The sequence below is a fragment of the Astatotilapia calliptera genome, chromosome 12, assembly GCF_900246225.1.
Source record: "Astatotilapia calliptera chromosome 12, fAstCal1.2, whole genome shotgun sequence".
Lineage (NCBI taxonomy): Eukaryota > Metazoa > Chordata > Actinopteri > Cichliformes > Cichlidae > Astatotilapia > Astatotilapia calliptera.
Window position 1 is genome coordinate 18,986,243 of NC_039313.1, and position 21,544 is coordinate 19,007,786.

Consider the following 21,544-nt stretch of genomic DNA (forward strand, 5'->3'; position numbering starts at 1 on the left):
TAAATAGAGTAAATAGGTAATTTTTACAGCCAGCAGTGTTATAATCCAGCAACATCAATGAACATCACAGTTTGACAAGTTCTAACAGTTTATTCAAATAAACTCAAATACATTACAGAATAAGAAGTTATATAAAAGTAAAATATTATAAGTCTGCTGAGACATTAGTTGAGGGAAAATGTCATAATTTGTTCAGTTGAGCTAAAAGGAGTATTAAGTGTTTATATAGTTCGGTCTTTGGAAAACTCAGTGGGTGTGTTAATACTGATCAGAGGAGTCGTTAAACTAAGGCATCAGGTTTAGATGCGTCATGGTTTACCATAGGGCACAAAAGGCCAACAGCAGTATATGCACACATAATATGGGAGTCCAGGCTTCCTGATTTTGCCTTTAAAGGAAAACGTTGGAATGACAATGTGCATGTTTCCCTAGCAAACTTTGCATTAATTGATGCTGTGAGGTCCAGTCTGTGAGTTGAGCTGAGGCTCTGGGAAGGGAGACAAGTCAGGCATGGGGCTGTCTGGATCCCGCTCCAGGCTTTGGTCTGGTTCAGGCAGGGCTTCCCTCGAATATTCTGCATACCACTCCTTAAGAAACAACACAGAAAAGACCAACACATCATGATAGTCCAAGTCCTGACATGGTATTCAGGATTACATCTTTAGTTTCTTACCTGTATCTCCTCCTCGTACATTTTCATGCTGAGGTCGCTCTTCGTCCTAGACCTGCGACCTAGGTACACTAAAGACGAGTGCTGCGCACAACAAATCAGGAGTAAAAATTAATTAGAGGGACTTAAAGAGCAGAAGAAGACGACTTCTTGCTGTTTGCGTGTGTTCTTACCCCACTTTTGTCCATAGTCTGTAAGACTCCCTGGAGAGAGCTGAGGGAAGACGATCCTGGGCACATCTGTTTGTACAGCTCGAGAGCGGCGAGAACGTCATCACGACTCACCTCTACTTCAAACACGATCCCATTCTCATCTACAGCGTGTACAAACACATTTAATTTAGATCCTGGCTAACAACTCTTAACCTGCATACAATCTCACACACACTCAAACCCACCCTCTGGATTTTCTAGCGGTTCCCGGTTCTTGCGACTGTAGTTCATGCGGAACACAAATGCATCTAAAATGAACGCCACGATAATGGTCATCACCACCTGCACAGACAAAACATTGTATGCAATATGGTTACATTCCCACACACTGATTCTTCAGTAGATTATGCAGAGGACAACATTAAAGTAAGACTACACAGGCTCCTCAGGGCAGGATAGAAACATTGAAAAAGGAAAAAAAAAAGGCTTCAATTTGTCTCAGATATGCAAAACCTCTGAGTTTTGTTTTGTTCCTCTGTTCGCATTCCTACTCACCATTGTAACTATATAAAAAGTCATGAAGTACAGACGGCTCCAGTGGCTCGTCATAGACGTCACTCCTTCCTGTGAAAGAGCAAAAAGCAGTCAGACACCCGACGATCTGTGCTCAGGCTGCCGAGTGGCGACAGATTTTGAACCACAGATAATCTCACCATAGTGATGTACCAGTTGTTGACCACGGTCAGTTCAAACAGAGTCACTGGAGATAAACAAAAAATGAGTAAATGTTTTTAAAATTCTAGAAAACATAACGCACATGAACACACAACAGATGTAGATAATATACAAAGACAGAATTTTGACAAAAAGGAAAAAGGGATTATTACCAAAGCTACTGAGGATGTTGTTGAAGTTATTGAGATAATAGTAGCCCTCTTCCAGCACTGTTTTGTTGCCTTGTGTGTTGTTGATCAGTCTGTAGGAATCGGCCACTGTGCTCGTACTGAGAGGGAGAGAAAAAAGGAAGAATAAATTAATGAAGTAATGAATCGCCAATGGAGAGACCCACTTTTTCCATTTGCGTCTCATGACACGACTACTCACTTGCAGCAGTTGGGGTAAACCACATCTGCAAAGAACTCCATTCCCACAATAGCAAAGGAATAGTAGAAGATGATTAATGTCAACCCTAGACTGGCCATCCTGGGGAAGAGCTCAAACATGGTGTCTAAAACATTACGATATCTCTGCTTTATCTTAAATAACCTGCAAAAGGCAACACACAGAAATTTGAATGTAAAATTAATTACTATTGCCATTATGTGCATATATGCTGTCACGTTAAAGGAGATTGAAAATCATACCTTAGCAGCTGAAGCGGTCTGAGAATTACAATAAAGTAGAACGGCTCCTTATCGAAGGCAAGAGCAATGAGGCCCAAGAAGGCAAAAACCGTCACAGAGAAGTCAAACCTGGACGGAAGAGCACAATGAGGATTACCAGCAAAAGCAGAGAAACAGGGTTTCATATCAGCTCAGAGGTATTTCTGTGATTTTCTTTTAAATATAAGTAGGCCTACTGAAAAACAACATGTCACGTTTAATTATTAAAGATTCCTAAAATTTCCACACTCAAATGGAGTCTGTTGATTTAGACATTGTTTGTGTTTAACAGAGTGCACAGTTTGAGTTTTGGATGCAGCACAGATTTGTGTTTTCAATGTGTGTTACTCACAGATTCCACCCAGAGCTGAAATAGGCAACTGGCCCCAAACCTGATATTTTCAATAACACTTCTACACCATAAACTGAAAGTGGAAGGACAGACACACAGTGTAAACGACTGTAATTAATCCTCGACACCTTATGACATTTTAATACTATCTGGACTTTCTATGTGGGGTGCAGGGTTTGGGTGGGGAGGGTGCCATGCAGCCTACTTACTGGTCAGAAAAACAATGTAACTCCAGGGAACCAATTTGGACCAGGAAAATCCACCTGCAAGAGGAGAGGAAGGTAAAACACCTGGAGTATTGGAACACATGCCTTAGTACTGTGCAAGTACTGTGCAAAAGTCTTGGGGCATTTTTTTAAATATATTGCCAGGAAATTAAGCGCAGTTATTCACTGGAACACATGTAAACATACGTGTATAAAGCAAAAACTGAGTTTATACAATTATAAAGAGCTTGAAATTCAATATTTGGTATGACCACCTTTATTCTTCAGCACAGCCTGAACTCTCATAGGCATAGGTCTTCAGGAATACTGACATTCAAAGCTCTTCTTTGGATGTTGGCTCCCTTTTAGTTCTGCTCTCCATCTAGATGATCCCACACTGCTTCAATAATGTTGAGGTCCAGGTTCTGGGGAAGCTAACCTACCTAGGTAGATTAAACACATTGCCAATGTGTTTGAGTTCATTGTCATGCTAAATAATTAAGCTGTTGTCAGTTAGACGTTTTGCAGAATATACTGCATGATGAATCCAAATCTGGCAGTACTTTTCTGCATTCACAATCCTGTCAACAGCCCCAACACCACCGGCTGAAATGGAGCCCCAAACAATGAGAGAGTCTCCAACATGTTTTACAAATGGCTGTAGACACTCACTGTTGTACTTCTTTTCTGACTTCCTCTGTACATACTGACAATGATTTGACCAAAAATGTCAAATTTGTGTTCTTCAATCTATCAGACACATTTTCCACTGATTCAGTCCAGTTCTTGTGTAATTTGGCAAACCTCAGCGTTTTCTTCCCATTTCCCTTCCTCAAGAATGGCTTCTTGACAGCCACCCTTCCACTGAGACCTTTTCTGATGAGGCTTCAGTGAACAGTAGATGGATCGACTGAACGGCCAGATGCATCTCTCGGGGTCCTGCATCAGGTCTTTGCTGAATTTCTTTCAATTTCTTAAGGACATGACTTTCAGATGTTGTTCATTTGTGCTGTTTTTCATAGATTCAACTATAGAAATGGAAACAAGTTATCCCTTTCTACATCAGGGTGCTAGTAATAATATGCCTAAAGATAGAATATTAATAATTATTATTTTTCTGCTTAGTTGTCTTTTATGTGTAGACACAACACTGGTTCATCCCTTGAGTTAGGGGCCTTTTTTATCATTGAATGAGTCATAGGTCAGAGTTAAGCGGTTTATCAAACAACAAAAACATTCCACTGAAAACAGTCAGGGATGAGGACTGGCCTAAGTAAAAAAGCAGCCAATGTCGAAAGAAAAACTTTTAAAGACCTCCAGAAAGAATGGAGAACTATTGCTCAAAACCAATTTAAAATGACAAGAAAGTCTGGCTCCTTTAAGGCAAAATATCAAGATATGAGGGGTTCGTGACTTTTGCACAGTACTGCAGATTACGGTTAAAGATCTTACTATTCAGCTGGTACGTCTCCACAAGGATCCAAACACCGTTGATGGCCACCACCACATCTACAGTCACAAAAAAACTTTGATAAGAGACTTTGATCAGTATCACTGATAGCAGCTGGGAGAAGATCAATGATTACACTTACACATAGTATACTGAAAGGCCTTTGACTTCACAAGCAAATGGATACCTAATAAATTGGAGAGGAAAGTATCCACAATAAGGGATCAAGAGCCAATCTTATTTTGCCTGACAACAGAAGAAAAGAGAGAAAGAGAACTTTCCTTTGAAAATGAGGAAGGCTGTGTGTGGAAGATCATCAAACCAGTGTTCTCCACTGCGACGTGCCTAAACAACACACAGATTGACAGTAAATGTATATTTGAATCAACCAGAGGAGCACAAAAATAGAGCAGCTACACAGCAGAAATGTCAGGCTAATTACCTTCCATTTAAGGCCAGTGACCTCATAGAACTTATAAAAGTCCTGCAGGCTGCAACAGAACACACCACCATTAAATCAGTGACAAAGCAAATCAATGTAAAAGGATTTTCATTCTGAGAAGTGGAAGAGAGACAGTTACCTGAGCATGGGAGCCCCTGATGTGTTAAGAGCTTTGTAAGTGAGGAATCGGTCTCTTGCAGACATGCGTGGTCTGTAAAAACGCATCAGACCATCGAACTGCTTCAGAGACACACCCATCGGTCTCTGTGTAACACAGAGAAACATAAGAAAAGCTTAAGAAAACACCTGACAGTGTTAAAGAAAAAGGAAAGACATGTTACAAATAATAATAATAATAATAAAAAAAACAAAAAAAACAGGCCTACCTGACGGCTAACTAACAGCTGAAAGGCATGGTCGATAGCAGAGCGTTTGTGAAGCAAGAGAGATTTAAACTTCATTTTCTCAACATCATTAAATGTATCAAACACGACCGCCAGGAGCTGGAGAGGGGGGCACAGACGGCAATGATGAGTAACTGGGAAAACTTCAAGCCGTGTGTATTTTCAATAGGACTCAAAGACATCTCAGAAATTGTGAAAAAAAACAAGCTTCTTCTACCAGGTTCATGATAAAGTAGAGCTCGATAGAGAGGTATACAATGAAGAAAACACAGGACCAGCGGTTCTTGGAGTATGCTGGCATCATCACATCAGGGAAACTACAAAAGTGAAAGAGAGATGTCATCAGATGCAGACCGAGTCATAAGATGCAAAAAAACCCAAAAAACTGTGGAAGCAGATTAAGCAAAAGTGGTAAAAGGATTTATGAGAAGCTCTAAACGTGGTGAGCACTGCTTACATGCCCCATGTGTAAAGATAACCAAGCGGCAGTAGTACGTGTATTGCCGTGCTTACTTTGCTGTGGTCAGCAGCACAAACAGGCTGACAAGGCTGTTCTCCATAGTGTTGAAGTACTGTGGTGAGAGGATAGGGTTCAAGACAGGAAATATGACCAGACACAAAACTGGCACAAAGAGAAGAACCACCCAAATCCCTGAAATGACATAACTCAAACAAACTCTTGTAAGTGAGATGGAAGACTCAACATACCGGATCAGAGGTGTTCGTGGAGAAGAGACAGAAGCCTGGAGGACACAAAGAGCTAATCAAATACAAACATTAACAAAAACAGCGTTTCCTCTGCTTGAATAAACAAGTTTAACAAATAGAGGACAGAAAATAATCAAAGTGTTTCTTTATGCACTCTTACCAAGAATAGCAAATATAACCATGAAGAAAAGCAGCAGCAGGAGGATGTCAATAAAAGGCGGGAGAGACTGGAAGATCTGACGCAAGTTTCTGATTGGATGAAAGAAACCTCGTCAGTGACAACTGCCTTGTGGGTGGCCACAATAGAAAACAAAAGAACTTCTCAGAAACATTTGTTAGTAAGATAGATGGAGCTGAAATCTCACTGAGTTTGTTTAATTTTGTCTGGCTTTACAAACCTACAGAGTTGAGTCACCGTTTTCTTTCATATGACAAGACTTTTGCTTGGAGCCCGGGCGGGGACGACTAGTCTCTCTGTTCCCGCTAGTATTTTCCAGTATGCAAGTCAAATGTGTGCTCAATCAAAAATGTAATGTCTATTTTGTGGCAATGTCTTGGGCCAGACTGAATCTGTGTGTGTGTGTGAGTGTGTAGGTCATTATTTACCTGCGCACAGCACCACAATATCTACAGTCCACCAGGAATATTGGTCTGAGCGCTCTGGTCACTCGCATGTGAGAAGTTTGTCGGATCAGAACCACTATGGCCTCCACAAACTGTACCAGTAACACACACGTCTGTGCAAAGAGAGAAGACAACATGTACAGTGTAGGATAATGAAAGCTGAATCCCAAACTATAACATCAGATCTGCAGATAGCAAAGTTTAATCGCCTTTCTTCAGACTAATCCCTAATTTAGACGTCTGTTGGGAATCTTTGTATCACCTACGTAAGTGGTCAACGTCGTTGCTCACATTTATGCTTGTGTGTGTGTGGTGTGTTACATGTTAATTAGCGTGTGGTCCTGTCCCGATGTTTTATACGCGATGGTAACTGATAGAAAAAAAATTAAGTGCTGCAAATGTTTTTCCCTCTTGGGTCCTCGCTTTTTGTTGTGCTCAGTTCGTGTGTGTGTGTGTGTGTGTGTGTGTGTGTGTGTGTGTGTGTGTCTTTTCCCCAGAAGCAAACATATCTGTCCCTCTGTTTTCCCATTTTTTTGTACATTCCCTCATTTGAAGTCATCTGAGATTATTAGTAGATACAACTATGGTATGAATTTGAAAAACCCAGTTGACTTTCTTTTTGAGTTATCATATTCACGAGGTTTTTTAGAAAACATGACCTCTGACCGTAACTGAGATCCACACAATGTAACAGCAACCCGACTGCCACACACACACACGCACAATAATTATGAAATTATTAACATGTAACAGTTACCTTAACCATTGTCCTCTTGTGCCGTATGAAGGTGTGGAAGCCTAACCAGCGGAGTTTCATGCATAGCTCAAATGCCACCATAACCAAAGCCAGCAGCTCCAGCGTGGCGTGGACCTGAATGACATCAAATACACAAGTTATAAAGGAAACTAGCCACTCATTAGTCATTTTGTTAGGTATACCTATTAAACTGCACATCAACACAAGTCTTTAATGAGCCAATCACATGACATATCACATGGTGTTTAGGCATGTCAAGGGAACCTGCTGGTAGAACTGGTGTACACAACATGAAAGCATGGATCCCTCCTGTTTTGGGGTTATGATTCATGATGCTAGTGGTGTAATGAGAGATATTTTCTAGGCACACTTTGGGCCCCTTAGTACCAACGGAGCATCCTTTAAACAAACCAAATTGTTGCTAATCATTTGGATGGCTTTATGACCACATTGTGCCCATCTTCTGATGGCTGCTTCTAGCAGGACAACACACCATGTCACAAAACTAATCTCAAACTGAGACAGAGAATTCACTGTCCTCAAATGGCCTCCACAGTCACCAGATTTCAATCAGAGCCCCTTTGGGATGAACTGGAGATTCTCATCACGGATGTGCAGCCAACAAATCTGCAGCAACCGTGTGATTCTATCATGTCTATGAGCAATTTTTCCTGCACCTTGATGAATCTGCAGAATTAGTACAGTTCTGAAGAGGAAAAGGGTCCAACCCAGTGTTACCAAGATGTAAATTAGAAAGTGGCCTGCGACTGTAAGGTAAAGTTGTGTTATTAGTTCATATTAGTATGTTAGCGAGTAGAGATTCACTCACATAGACATCCAGGCGCAGTGAGGGTACAGCAGGAGCCTCGCACAGTGAGAGCATCAGCAGCAGCAGGCCTGTCAGCAGCTCCATCATGTAGAACAGGTGGTTGTGCGCAAACAGGTACGCCGCAAGTGCCTTTGGGTTTCGAGGGTGAGTGAAGAACTTATCATTGTTCTCTCCTTCCTACACAGAAAATGTAAAAGTTACACATTTGTGCATACAAGTTGGCAAAAGTGATGGATGGATGGATATGAACGTTTCTAATTTTTTAAACAGCTTTAATTCCCAGAGTGTTTTGTTTTTTTAATTGGTTTTTCAATTTTTTTCTTCCACGGGAGACATAACAGAAAATGTTTTTCTGCACTTAATTTAAACTGAGCAGAACTCAACATTCAGACCAACGATGTAAAAAGAACTTCTCAAAGGCATACAAATGCACAAGTGTGCTTACGGTTATTTGTACTTTGCAGCTCTTCCAATGATTTAAAACAGGCCAACCAAATCTAGGAGCCACTGCCAATTTTAGAAAGTAAAACATTCAGACATTGATAAGAGACACACAGATAAATATTGATTGACAGCAGCTTTCTTGTCTGATTTATCAGTGTTTATGAGTTTGTTCTTTGACATTAATTTTGCACTGGTTGGATATTCAAACATATAGTGAGAAAGAGAGAGACTTTAAAACAGGAATTTATTTGTAATAAAGATTGCTTCTTTCCCTAAAAAGAAAATTAAAAGCAAACCGACCAGTACTGGCCAACTTGGCATCTCCATCGTATCAGTTCAAAGGTTTTACAAATCAATAATCTACATTCTGTTGAATGTGTCGATACCATTATAAAAGTCAGATTTTTGCATAAACGCTGTGTATAAATCAACAAATCTGCCAATAATCAACCAATAAAATCAGTCGGGTAGAATTTTTACACCAATTGTGGCTTTTTAAAATACAGTTACAAAACCTTATGAGGTTATGTTTTTGTATCAGCAACAAGACAAAAACCCCATTTTTGGCAAAAAGTTCCTTTCATGTACATCAACACTGCCTTTGTATTTTATTTTGCACAGTTTTGCATGTTTATAGATTTATAACATCCTGCAGCTTTTCAGGATGTAAATATAGCTCACGGGGAGAGGACAAGGTCTAACTATCTTTAACTAATACAGTGTAGAAGGTATAATAAAACTATAATGTGATCATGTGAATGAGTGCATACACTAATAAATGCAGCAATGCTCTGGTTGTAAATACCTGCAGGTAGATGGCTGCCTCTTGGTAGTTCATCTCCCAGCTTTGTCGCAAGGACACATTTTGGGATCTGTAGTTTTGTGGGCCAGGTGTTGAGATCACAGCGTTGTTAACTACGTCATAACTGCCTCCTCCATCTGGAAGACAAGACTTAATTGTGAGTGTTCTCATACACCCCTTATTTATGTGAGTCACACAAAGGGGTATCCGCCTACCAATGCATTCTAGTTCTAGCTGTAAGGCAAAGGATGAAGTCACTACAGGGCTCTCGATATGCGACTGATCTTCACGGAAACCAGCTGCCTGTGTGTGCGAACTCTCCATTTGTCAGTCTGGATTCATCAGCTGTGTGACGGTATTAACATCCCTTACTTCCAAGGACCAAGTGTACATGTGTGTCCCAGTCACAGTATGCTGGTCTCGTTCCAGCATCAATACACATCTGGAGATACAGATGGCCAGACATTCCACACAGACCTGATGCAAACAACAGAAACCAAGTCACAAGTGGATCCGGATGAAATCCTTACAGATCCGGAAATATCCCGGAGATCAAAAGGACTCTGGAGAGCAGACCCCTTTTAAAATGATCACAGATGCTCTTGAGGTTCTGTACTTGTAGTTCTTTGAGAATCAGTTGCTTGTTTTGGAACAAAAGTCACACAGAAGAGTGATATTACATTTTTTGCCAGACTGAAAAATTACCTCCTCCTGACTCTGTGGCACAACATGAACCTTGATCCCAGTGCTGCCAGTCAGTAATAAAGTGTGCTTTCAATCACATCACATTTGCTATTAAGCCTCTGTCATACCACAAACAGGATGCAGGCACGAGACAGAAAAACCACAAAAGGAACTGATTTTGCAATACCAGACGACAGCGAGTGACTAACTTTGGAAGACACGAAACTCCTATGTTAGGGCTTAAAACACATAAACATAATATCGTATAAATTAAGTCAAGTGACCAAGATAAAATCCAGACAAAGTCAGTATTCAAACTCAAGCCTGGTCCCAGGTTCTTCCTCAAACAAAGCTGTCCCTCCATGCGGCTTTCTGCAGCTGCATACTTTACTCTGGCGCAAGTCTGTTGGGGTACTCTTCCCACACACTGTACATCACATATTTTCTCTTCGGGCACGACTCCTTAGAATCCAACGTGCTGCAGGTCACAGATGTTTTCTATCCACCATGACAGCAGCAGACTGAGCTGAAACGAGAAGCTTAAGTTCCAATCCAGTGGCAGCCTACCCGTTACTCTGACAGAAGTACACCCATCGTCTGCTGTGTGCCACTCCGACCACGCATTTGTTTGAGAACAATAATACGTTTGAAGCTCCCAGTCAATAACACAGTGACGTCAGGCTCACATAAACAGATCCAGCAGTCATGTCTACTTGTCCCAGAAAAATAAAGGGTCCGGAACATGGGCAATAAAAACTAAATTCCTCACTTCTATCCAAGCATGTGATTTGTCACTCAAGTGATAAGAGGCAGCTTTATTTCATAGAGTCCAGGTTCATACTCCCTCTATTTCCAGAAGGCTTTGGCAGCAAGCAGGCAAGAACAGCAGGACTTGTCCCACTTGTACACCACTCCCATATATGACAGAAAAAACACTCCTCTCCTCTTCCTGTTCATGCCAGAGCTAGAGAAAATGATACTCACTCACACACACGCACACACACACACACAAACACACGCTACCCATATGCACCGGGGAGGGGCTGAGGGGCACACAGTTCTAAGCTGAGCCAGCAGTTTTTCAGATGGGTCATTTTGTAGCTTATATGTGAGGAAAACAAAGGCAGCAGGATTACTATGTCAAGCAGATGCACAGATACTCATACATGCTCCACCCACACGTGATCCCAGAGCCTGGTGGACAATCTGTTTTCTCCATTCAAACAGCAGAGCCTGGATGTGCAACATATATGCAGCTGACTGTCAACATTACAGCGCTTCTGACTGCACCATTGCATTATGGTAAGTTAAAAAAACAACATTAACTCCATCTATAAACAGCTATAATAAAATAAACAGTTTATGCAAACGCTCCTCTCTGAATACTGTAGTGTACAGTAAAAACAACCATCAGAGTTCAATACTCAGCTGACATTTTATCTGGACTACCTTTAGAAAAGTATTGATCGAACTGTATTTGTTTAAATACCTGGTGTCAACCATCCAAAGCGATAAACAGCGGCACAAGAGAGATGAAGAAGAGAGTGCAGGCAAGGTGGAGTGGTTGGAGACAAGTGCCAGGGGTGGTTTGTGACAGAAGGACATACTGCTGAGTTATAAGAAATACTGTTCGCAGAAAGTCATCGCCTTATTTGTCTGATTAGAAGAGAACAGAACATACTGGAGTTTTCTGCCCCATCTCAGCAGGAGCAGATAAACAGGGAGCCAAGGTCGTAGCTTAGGCGCCGTGTGAGAGAAAGCATGTGATTGTTTAGGCTTTTATGATTAGGTGGGGGCCACTAGAGGCTATAAGAGTTTGATCAATGCTCCACCATTTTGAGATCTGATGCTGTCTGCGTACGGTGTCCATCTCCCACGCGTGTGATCATTAAAATCATCGTTTGAATCAACCCGGCCGGACCAGTGTTGTTATTGTGGTTTTTCCTCTTTCTCCATCCCCAATATTTGAATCCGTAACAGTTTACAAAATGATAGTGAGACCTGCTGCAATGTACAGTTTGGAAATAGTGGCTGTGACAAAAAAACAGAAGGCAGAGCTGGAGGTGGCAGAGTTTTGATTAGGAGTCACCAGAATGGACAGGATTAGAGATGAGTATATCAGAGGGACAGATCAGGCGGTGGGCTTAGGAGACAAACTTCAAGGGGCAAGGTACAGTGGAGAGATAGTGGATGTATTTAACAAAGGATCCTGAACATGGAGCTGCCAGGCAGGTGAAAAGGAGGAAGAGCACAGAGAAGATTCAAGGGTGTAGACAAAAAGAGAGGGTTGCCGGGACAAAGGAGGATGTAGGAATAGGGTGAGATAGAGGGAGATAATCTGCTGTGGTGACCTATGAAGTGAGCAGCCAAAAGAAGAAGAAGCAGACTGAACCTGTACAGAAGTAGTGATTTAACTTATTGAATCTTAGAAACTTGGGTGTGTTATAATTTTGACCCTAATAGTGTATTTAAAATGTTGGGGGTGAACGAACCCCCAACACCACAGCCTTCTTAAAGGTGGGGATTATTACACAGGTGTTACACAGGAGTGCATTAGTTTTGGCCGGGTGTGCTTTCTCAATGGGATCTGTGTATTACTTGTATGTCTACTGCGACAGCATTACAGTAGAGACACCAAACCACTTCCCCCGATCATGTTCCTTTCCTTGGTGTACATGTACATTGTTTGCATTGCTTGACTACAGAGTTATGTGATGATATCACTGTATAGACTTACTTTCGTCTCCTCTTTCAGGCTCCTCGCTGAGCAGACCACTATTTGCTTCGTCCCAGGTTAAGATGAGAGGCACATCGTCGTCAGTCTCCATGCTAGCTAGCAGATAAACAGACTGCAACCTGCTTGGAATTCCACCTTTTTGTCAGACTTAATAAAAGCTACCTAACAGCTAAATAAGTGTAAGGTTTTCTCCGCAAACAGCAGTAGAACTGCACATCTTGTTGAGGACGGACGGCAGGGTTAGATATTAGCAGACAAACCGAACAGTTTCTATCCTGTGTTATATGCAAGTTCAAATATCGATAGTAGAATAGTCAAAAACAGGCTCTAGCGCCTTTTACAGTATGCTAAGCAGACATGGGGTTGGGGAGCTTACAGATTTGGTGTCTTCCTTGTCACAAATATCTATCTCCGATTTAACTGGCTCGCTGTCACGCAGGCTAACAAGCTGTCCGTCTGGGTCCATCGCGGCAGCACCATTTCCGCACAGCTACACAACTAATTTGATTACACATAGAACGGATAACCACTCACAGCTAATTGACGTCTAGCTTTATCTTTTTGAGAGCAACATTATGTACAAGAACGACGCCGCAAAAACTCTAGAGATACCTACAACTTATGGGCAGAACTGGATAAACAAACTTTTACGACACTAGCAGCAGTTAACGGCAGGCTAAGTAAGTGACCATGCATATTTCCAAAGTAAAAGTCGGCAATTTTAACACATCATAGTATATTAATTTAAAGCTAATACCTGTATGAATTTGTTTGAAATGTGGTAAAGTATTCATATATATGTGTGTGTATATTTTGTCAACATAAGCAATCTGTAATATGATCCAATGCTGAAGCGGTAAATGGCTATTTGGTATCCTAGCAACAGGAAAACAAATAAAACCCATACACTTACTGAGAGACGTCTACAGGTATGTAGCTTAGCTAACTTTGTATATTACACAACTAAAGTAAAAGCTGCTTATGTGCCACAAGCAAACAAAAACCGAGAACAACCTTTTCATTTTTTAAATTTACGATGTGTAGTTTAGAGCGTTTAGTACTCACAGTACTATAGATACTTAACTGGCTCGCTAATAAGAAAATTAATTTACCAGGTATAAAATAAAACCGATACAGTACTTCACAAACAGCCCGTGACTTTAGACTAAAACTGAGATAGAAAAGTAACTTCTCTTATGTGTAAAATACATTGTCAGACAAGTTTTGTTTAAGCGATTTCTTGATTCAGCAGGTCTGACAGTAATCCGACAAGTTAGTGAAAGTAAACTGAGCTTTCCAAAAATGTTTTAATCACATGATTACATACTTTTTTGTCCCTTAATAAATTAAGTCATCATTTAACAATTGCATTTTTTTTATTTAGTCTGGTTGTCTTTGTCTAATATTAAAATTAGTTTTCTGATTTAACACAAGTAAGTGTGACATATAGAGTAAAGTGAAATATACGAACTCGTGCTAAATTCATTCATAGAACACACTGCCTTTATCAAAAGCTAAGACACTGTAGACAAAACCAGACTTCTTTTTTTTTTTTCCCAGTCGAAGCCACTGAGTGTTGACATGTCTGAAGATTGGTTTGCATTGCTGCCAAACAGCCAGTCAGAAGATGGTTGCTTGGTACAGAGCAAGCACCTCTCTAGTGAGGCTCATATTATTTTAAGTACACTTGAAAACTGCATCAGTAAAATTGAGACCGCAGCAGCTCTGCCCGCTCTCCTCCACCTTAACAGTAAGTCTGAGATTGTTGACAAGGACTTGAGCAAGGCACTTGAAAAACATCGGATTTTAGTGGAAAGACTGGAGAAACTAAAAAGTCTCAAACAGGAGTCCGTTGAAGAACAAATAAGAGATGCCAGGATCGGAGGAGAGAAGGAGAGAGCTCAGCCTGGGAATGATCTCAAGAACTCTGTCAGGGATATTCTCCGTTATTGCCGAGCCCATTCAGATGGCATTATTGGCTTGAGGGCGGAACTAGATATAAAAATAGAGGAAAAGGAGTACAAATTAATTAAAGGATTAAAGGTGCTTCATAGCCACATGGTAGAAAAGTTTCTGATCAGCCCGGACGAGGAGCTACAGCTCATCACAAAGCAGAAAGAGTTTTCATCCTCTGCAAAAGATCTGGAGAAAAATATTTCACTGGAGGAAGAAGAAGTAGCTAAAGCTATACAGCAAGTAGATGCTGAGGTAAGGTGTCAAGGCTTTTTCATTAGCAGCTAGAGAAGCAGAATCTTCATTTTTTCCATCTTCTCACCTCCTATCCATTGCTTTTGACATCACAGATTTCCCAGAAAGAGAACACAATCAAACACTTGGAAAGTTTGCTGCAGGCGTGCAGCCCTCAAGAAGGTGATGTGTCAGATGATAACATGTCGCCTTTTGAAGACAAACAGGTGCAGGCACACATTCAGGTGTCAAAGCTGAAGCAGGACCGTTTACAGCAGGAAATTGATCAACTGAAAATTCAGCTCAAAAATGTTGTGCTTGAGAACAGACAGGCTGAGAGATTACTCCAAGAGGTACGTTTAGTGTAACAATAAGGTTTCATGTTTTACTTGTGGTAGTGTATTTGGTTTTCATTAAACTCATGTTCACTGTTCTTGTTTTTTGGCAGAAAAATGAAAAGATGCAAGGGAAAATTGACTCCTTAATCCAAAAGTTTGACAACGAAATAGGAGAAATCCAGGTACAAACATTCCACTGCAAAGTACCAGAAATAGTCTGTAAAATATTAACATGGGGTCTTTCTACAAACTTATTACTCATTACTATATTCAGAATATGTCCCTAAAATATTATGTTAAGGTTATCACAGTTGCACAGTATGTGACACCTCACAATAAACTGGGTAAACTGTATGCCACAGTATCCTGGCTAATCCATGCAAAGTTGTGACATTTACTGTATTTACAGTACAGTACCAGCTCAATATTAACACGTGACAGCCCTGTACACTTAATGACAAGTTTTGACACCTAAGGTTATATCAATAAAGATGTAGTTTGATGACCATTAGAATAGGTTCCTGTATAGAGAACAATCCCAGTCAGTTTGTTCAGGAAGCAGGCCTGAAACCACTCAGTTCAGAAAAGAAAAACAATGGTTACCCCTAGTAAGCATCCAATGAGGAAAGTGTTTACACATTTAATTTTCAATTTTACACATAAAACTTATATTTATTCTATGAGCTCTTTGTAATTGGTAAATCAGCTGGTTCTTATATATAACGTTTCTACTTGAGCACTCAAAACAACTTAGGTTCATAATCTTGCCCAAGGATACTGTGGCATACATGATCTGCTCTATCACAGCATATAAAATAACATCCAAGTTTCTATGCTTTAAAATCCAGAACTATTGTATTTACTCTTGTATAACATCTGGAAATAAAGGTGTTGTCCTGGGTTTTCTTTTAGGTCATTGTTACCTTTTTATGTCCTTAGTAAATTAAGGATGCTCAGTGTCAGTCAAAGCATTTCTTATATTTTCACCACTTTTCTGTTTTTTCTTCACTCCACAACCATATCCACTGCCATCTCCCTCTTCTCCACTTTTGACACAACACACCCCCAATGCCACCATCACCTTTCTTAGGCCAAACTGGAGGTGAATGAAAATGCTTATGAAATGGAGGACAATGAGCGGAAGAAGTTTGAGAAACCCTTTGCTACCCTGGAGATGGAGTACAATCAGATCCAGGAGAGGAGGCGGCTGGCTGAAGAGAAGAGACAGGAGGAGATCAGAGAGCTGGAGTTGAAGACCAAAGCTGCCATTCTGATCCAGGCCTGGTGGAGAGGCTACAGCGTTCGCAAGGCCTTAAAGAACAAGGCCAAAAGCAAAAAGGCCAAAAGGGACAAAGGAAAGGGCAAAGGCAAGAAGACCAAATAAACCATGCCTTATTGCATCAGTGTTTCTTTGCCAAGACACACTCCTCTTGTAGAGTGTGAATGTTGTTTTCTTTTTAAATGAAGTATTTATGTTTCCAGCAAGTATTTCCTGTTTTGTGTGTTGAGTAGTTTCTGTGGCTCTGTGTTACTTATAAAAACAAAAACATTCTGAGTTGATGTTGTCAACATCATTAGAGTCATTAGACTGAAAAAACACCAGATAGAGTAGCATTTTTATTTGTCAATGTCAGCAAAAAAGAGTTTGGCAGTTTGGATGTGAATTCAGCTCTGCATGGGTGTGTTTGATTGACTTCTGTTAACACATCTGTAGTTCTTTTGCAGCAAATGTCCACCACATGTAAACTCCACTTTTCACTGGAAACACGTGAAATCAGCCAAATCACCGATCACCTCAGTATAAGAGCTGCTGTTGAATCTAAAGGCCATAGGGGGGCAGTGCAGACCCCTGTGTGCTGAATGATGTACATTACATTGTTGTTATTTGGTAGTCATAAACAGAAAGCAGGGAGTGAACCCCTGGCATTGCATATTTATTGTTTAACCCATCAATCTAGCCTTTCTCTTCCTAATTATCCTTATCCCGAGTAAACGCTGGATGGGTTAACACAGAGAGATAGGCATCCATTCACACTCACATTCACACCTATGAGAGAACCCACGCAAACATGGGGAGAACATGCAAACTCCACACAGAAATGCCCCAGCTTCACTCACTGTGAGGTAACAGTGCTTAAAATCTAAAAAGCTGTTACACTTCCCACTAGATTCACATCAGAATTATTAGTCAAGCTCCGGTCATTAGAACAAGGTTCTATTGGTTACTCACTGAAATCAGTATGTGTATTAAGGTACACTGTGAAGTTATTAGAGTACTCGCCAATATTTAGGTTTCACAGTGTAAGATAAGTCACAAGAATCTACAAGTTCACTGCCTTTAACTCTAAAGTTCAGTGAACTCAGGACTAACTTTAAATGAACTATTCAATGATAATTATGTGGATTTATAGGTAAAGAACGGAAATTTACTTAAAGGGGTTTTGTTTGTTTGTTTGTTTTACATTCAGCTGTGTCGAGGATTTCTTCTTTTTATATCAAGTGTGACATGTTTTTTGTCTGCATCCTTTTCAAGATAGTTTCCTGTTTCTCTGTCATTCATAGCTACACCTCCCTCTCATTTCACAGTATCTTCACATCTTACACCTCATTCCAAAGAAGTTTAAGGTCACCATCCTGATCTGTCTCAATCCAAGTATTTTCTCTGCTGTATGTTGAACGTAGTTCTACTTTTTCTTGTTCATTATACAGGTGATCTGATTCAAGAAGCAGACTAGACATGTGGTGTACCTAATGGTCACTGATTAAAGTTTGATCCAGGATTATACCTGGTTAGTTCAGAGTAAGTTTTCTCCAGCTGTGAAACCAGGACAGCTGATTGTTCTTAGAGTCCTCCAGACTCAGCTTTGGTTTACTCTGAACATCTTGTGCGTTGTTTCTCTGATAGAGCATCTGCATGTCTTCATACTGTAACACACATTAGGGTGTATCCCCCAAAACAAATGTCGCCATCTGCTCAAATCACATTAAAAGCTTTTGTCAGAGGCAACTCATCTGAAACAAAAGCCATCCCTGTTAGTATGATTATTGTAACTTTTTTTGATTAAAATGAAAATAGGAAGAAGCAGTAAGATAACCTATTTTAGACAACAGTATGTATATTAAAGTAGTGTTTCTACTGTTTAGGCCATCTTTGAGAGATGAGTCAAGATTTAGAGCAGCCAGCCATAACAACCAAACAATGTTTGGGAGTTTTGGAGCCTTTTTAAAAGTGTAAACGTTTGGGAGCTTTGGAAATGGCATGTTTTGAAAACAACAGATTAGTAATTAGAAAAATATTTTTATGACAGACACTTTGTTTGGTTGTTAGAAAACATCTTTGACTTCCACACAGTCACAGCATGTGAAAGATTTAGAATTGAGTTGCATAGTAACATGTAGTTTGTTACATTCAGAACATATAAGGTACTTACAGAAACCTTTGTGTTAAATTATGCACCAAGTTGAGTTACTTAGTCAAAACAAATGAATGATTTAAGCTAATAATTATCCAAGTGTCTTGCAAAAATATCCCATGTCTTCTTCTTCTTCTTCTTCTTCTTCTTCTTCTTCTTCTTCTTCTTCTTCTTCTTCTTCTTCTTCTTCTTCTTCTTGTTATTACATGAGGCCTATGTCCTGTTGTATCCCATCCCAAAGGTGCTCTATTGGATTGAGATCTGATGACTGCGGAGGCTATTTGCATACAGTAAATTCATTTTCATGTCCAAGAAACCAATTTAAGATTCTTTTTAGTTATGACGCAAAAATTAGAATACAATAAGAATAAATACAGTACACAGCTGTACAGAATAGAATAAAATAATATACTATATACAGTAGAATAAAATAGAATAAAAATATACAATAAGATAAAAATAGAATACGAATGCTATATACAACTGAGTAAAAATACAACGATGCCAGAAAAGATTATTGCACTTAGTGTTATTGCACATGTGTGGATGTGTGTGTTTGTTCAGTTAAAGTCTTTGTTGTGGAGTCTGACAGCAGTGGGGAGGAAAGACCTGCGAAATCTCTCCGTCCCACACCGTGGGTGCCGCAGTCTCCCACTGAAGGAGCTGCTCAGTGCTGTCACAGTCTGCTGCATGGGGTGGGAGACGTTGTCCAACAGGGATGACAGCTTAGCCGCCATTCTCCTGTCACTCACCACCTCCACTGGGTCCAGAGGGCATCCTAGAACAGAGCTGGCCCTTCGGATCACCCTGTTCAGTCTCTTCCTGTCCCCAGCAGAGATGCTGCCGCCCCAGCAGACCACACCATAAAAGATAGCAGAAGCCACCACAGAGTCATAGAAGGTCTTCAGGAGTGGGCCCTCCACCCCAAACGACCTGAGTCTCCGCAGCAGGTACAGCCTGCTCTGCCCTTTCCTGTAGAGGGCGTCTGAGTTATGAGTCCAGTCCAGTCTGTTGTTCAGATGAACACCAAGGTACCTGTAGCTGTCCACAGCCTCAATGTCCATACCCTGGATGTTCAGTGGTTGCAGTGGAGAATGCTTGTGCCTGCGGAAGTCTACCACCAGCTCCTTGGTTTTACTGGCGTTGATCTGGAGGTAGTTCAGCTGGCACCAGTCCACAAAGTCTTGAGTCAGAGTGGCACCCAGTGTAGTCTTATCTCAAGTCTCTCAAGCCTGTTCCATTCACTGTGCTAAGATGATTTTCTGCATGCCTTGGTTGTTACCAGTACTTATAGGAGTTAGTACTGTTTCCTTCCTATCAGCTCAAAGCAGTCTAGATCTCATCTGAGCTCTGGCATAAAAGAGGATTTATTTTTCTGAGAGACCTGCTGCTCACTGCATATTTTCTGTTTGGAAACAACAACTATACTGCATTCAAAGTCACTTAAGTCACATTTCTTCTCAATTCTGATGCTTGAACTTCAACAGATCATCTTGAAAATGTCTACATGCCTATGAGTAGTGAATTGCTCTCATGTGATTGCACCTAATTATGTAATGTGCCTAATGAAGTGGCTGTGAGTGAACATTAACCAATTGGTGCTTGCATAACTAAAGAGTGTAATTTAGGATCATATAAATTTTATTAGGCACAGTATGCTGTTACTTGTTGTACTCTTAAACAGCCTCAGTTCTCATAGGCATGGATTCATGAGTTTCTGTTTCCTGTTGTCATATTACATCCCATCATTTCTGTTCATTCATCATCTGCACTCTCGTACCAGTAATATGCAGTTCTACCACACTCAAAAAGTGTCTTATGGATTCAGATCAAATGACTGAAAAGAGTTGGATGTGGTCTCGAGACCATTTTTACGTGGTCTTGGTCTTGTCTTGGTCTCAACGGACTTTGGTCTTGGTCTTGTCTTGGTCTCGGATTCCTCGGTCTTGTTTTGGTCTCGTTGTCTCAGTCTTGCTGTCTTGGATTGACACACAACGTAACGTTCGATAATGTGTCATGCGCAAAAGCACCAGCTCTAAGAGCCGTGCTTAGAGAGCGCTTTGTAGTGAATCAGAAGAGTCGACTCCCATTGAGCGAGAGCCGGCTCCTCACTTAATTTCCTTTTGCTGCTCAGCTGTCACACAGTGGCTCAGCTATGCTCCAATTCCCTCCATATTGTGGCCAATCACATGCGAGGATATAGGATAATATCATTATGTGAAAAACAGAGGGTGAGAGACGCGACAGTCAAGTGGAGCGTGTGTCTGTCTACTTAGTAAGTGAGGGAGACAGTAGACAGCGGTGAGGAGGGCTGTGCGAGTGCATTGCAAAAACAGATAAATATGCCTGACACCCGTAAACGAAGCAGCATCTGGCTGCAGTTTAAAGACTTTTTTGTCTCGGTCTCGTCTCGACTTTGTCTTGGTCTTGACTCTGTCTGTCTTGGTCTTGGTCTAGGCGGTCTTGACTACAAGTCTACTGAAAAGGCAAATTAAGCAAAATGGCCTCACTGTCATGTTCATGAAACCAGTTGGAGATGGCTTTTTTTTAATGGACTATTACAAGATGGTAAACTGTGGCAATAAAAGCACCTACGCTAACTTTCAAACACTAACTACCATGAAAACACTCCTCATATCATTACACCAGCAGCAGCTGCCTGGACTGTTGACTCATGGCAGGTTGGGTCCATGATGTTCTTCTCTGAGCTCACCATCTGCACGCCTCAGGCCAAAGACAGATTTTTTTAATCCAAGCTTTTTCCACTCTTTAGCAGTTCAGTTTTTCAGAGCATGTGCACACGTTCTCCTCTAACCTCTCATCAACATCACTTATCCATGTGAAGAATTGCCACTCACTGGATGTTTGACATTTTTAAGAGCTACCTATCACAGGGCGTGAGGTGAGGTATACCTCGAGCAAATCAACAGAAAGATGTACAGGCACACACTTTAAAAATAAAT

General features: G+C 40.8%; 2 protein-coding genes across 5 annotated transcripts; one reads left to right on the forward strand and one right to left on the reverse strand.

Moving 5' to 3' along the window:
* Nucleotides 1-70: 70 nt before the first annotated feature.
* tpcn1 (two pore segment channel 1) lies at nucleotides 71-13,288 on the reverse strand. Of its 3 annotated transcripts, XM_026188205.1 has the most exons (27): nucleotides 13,020-13,288; nucleotides 12,644-12,739; nucleotides 9,226-9,359; nucleotides 7,977-8,153; nucleotides 7,148-7,261; nucleotides 6,373-6,503; nucleotides 5,927-6,015; nucleotides 5,767-5,801; nucleotides 5,572-5,630; nucleotides 5,276-5,375; nucleotides 5,041-5,157; nucleotides 4,794-4,918; nucleotides 4,655-4,703; nucleotides 4,494-4,557; nucleotides 4,355-4,399; nucleotides 4,215-4,271; nucleotides 2,766-2,819; nucleotides 2,557-2,629; nucleotides 2,187-2,294; nucleotides 1,927-2,088; nucleotides 1,710-1,825; nucleotides 1,536-1,582; nucleotides 1,378-1,446; nucleotides 1,068-1,164; nucleotides 844-983; nucleotides 674-754; nucleotides 71-587 (listed from the first exon to the last, which is right to left on the reverse strand). In XM_026188205.1, the coding sequence occupies exons 2-27, from the start codon at nucleotides 12,732-12,734 to the stop codon at nucleotides 444-446; spliced, it is 2,478 nt and encodes an 825-aa protein (XP_026043990.1). In that variant the 5' UTR covers nucleotides 12,735-12,739; nucleotides 13,020-13,288; the 3' UTR covers nucleotides 71-443. The 3 variants fall into 3 exon arrangements, with proteins under 3 accessions (XP_026043990.1, XP_026043991.1, XP_026043989.1); XM_026188206.1 differs by lacking the exons at nucleotides 12,644-12,739; nucleotides 13,020-13,288 and adding an exon at nucleotides 11,396-11,508; XM_026188204.1 differs by lacking the exons at nucleotides 12,644-12,739; nucleotides 13,020-13,288 and adding an exon at nucleotides 9,438-10,979.
* On the forward strand, nucleotides 13,277-16,574 carry drc10 (dynein regulatory complex subunit 10). Of its 2 annotated transcripts, none has more exons than XM_026188214.1 (5): nucleotides 13,277-13,323; nucleotides 14,204-14,851; nucleotides 14,947-15,183; nucleotides 15,279-15,350; nucleotides 16,259-16,574. In XM_026188214.1, the coding sequence occupies exons 2-5, from the start codon at nucleotides 14,225-14,227 to the stop codon at nucleotides 16,550-16,552; spliced, it is 1,230 nt and encodes a 409-aa protein (XP_026043999.1). In that variant the 5' UTR covers nucleotides 13,277-13,323; nucleotides 14,204-14,224; the 3' UTR covers nucleotides 16,553-16,574. The 2 variants fall into 2 exon arrangements, with proteins under 2 accessions (XP_026043999.1, XP_026043998.1); XM_026188213.1 differs by lacking the exon at nucleotides 13,277-13,323 and adding an exon at nucleotides 13,330-13,572.
* Nucleotides 16,575-21,544: the final 4,970 nt, after the last annotated feature.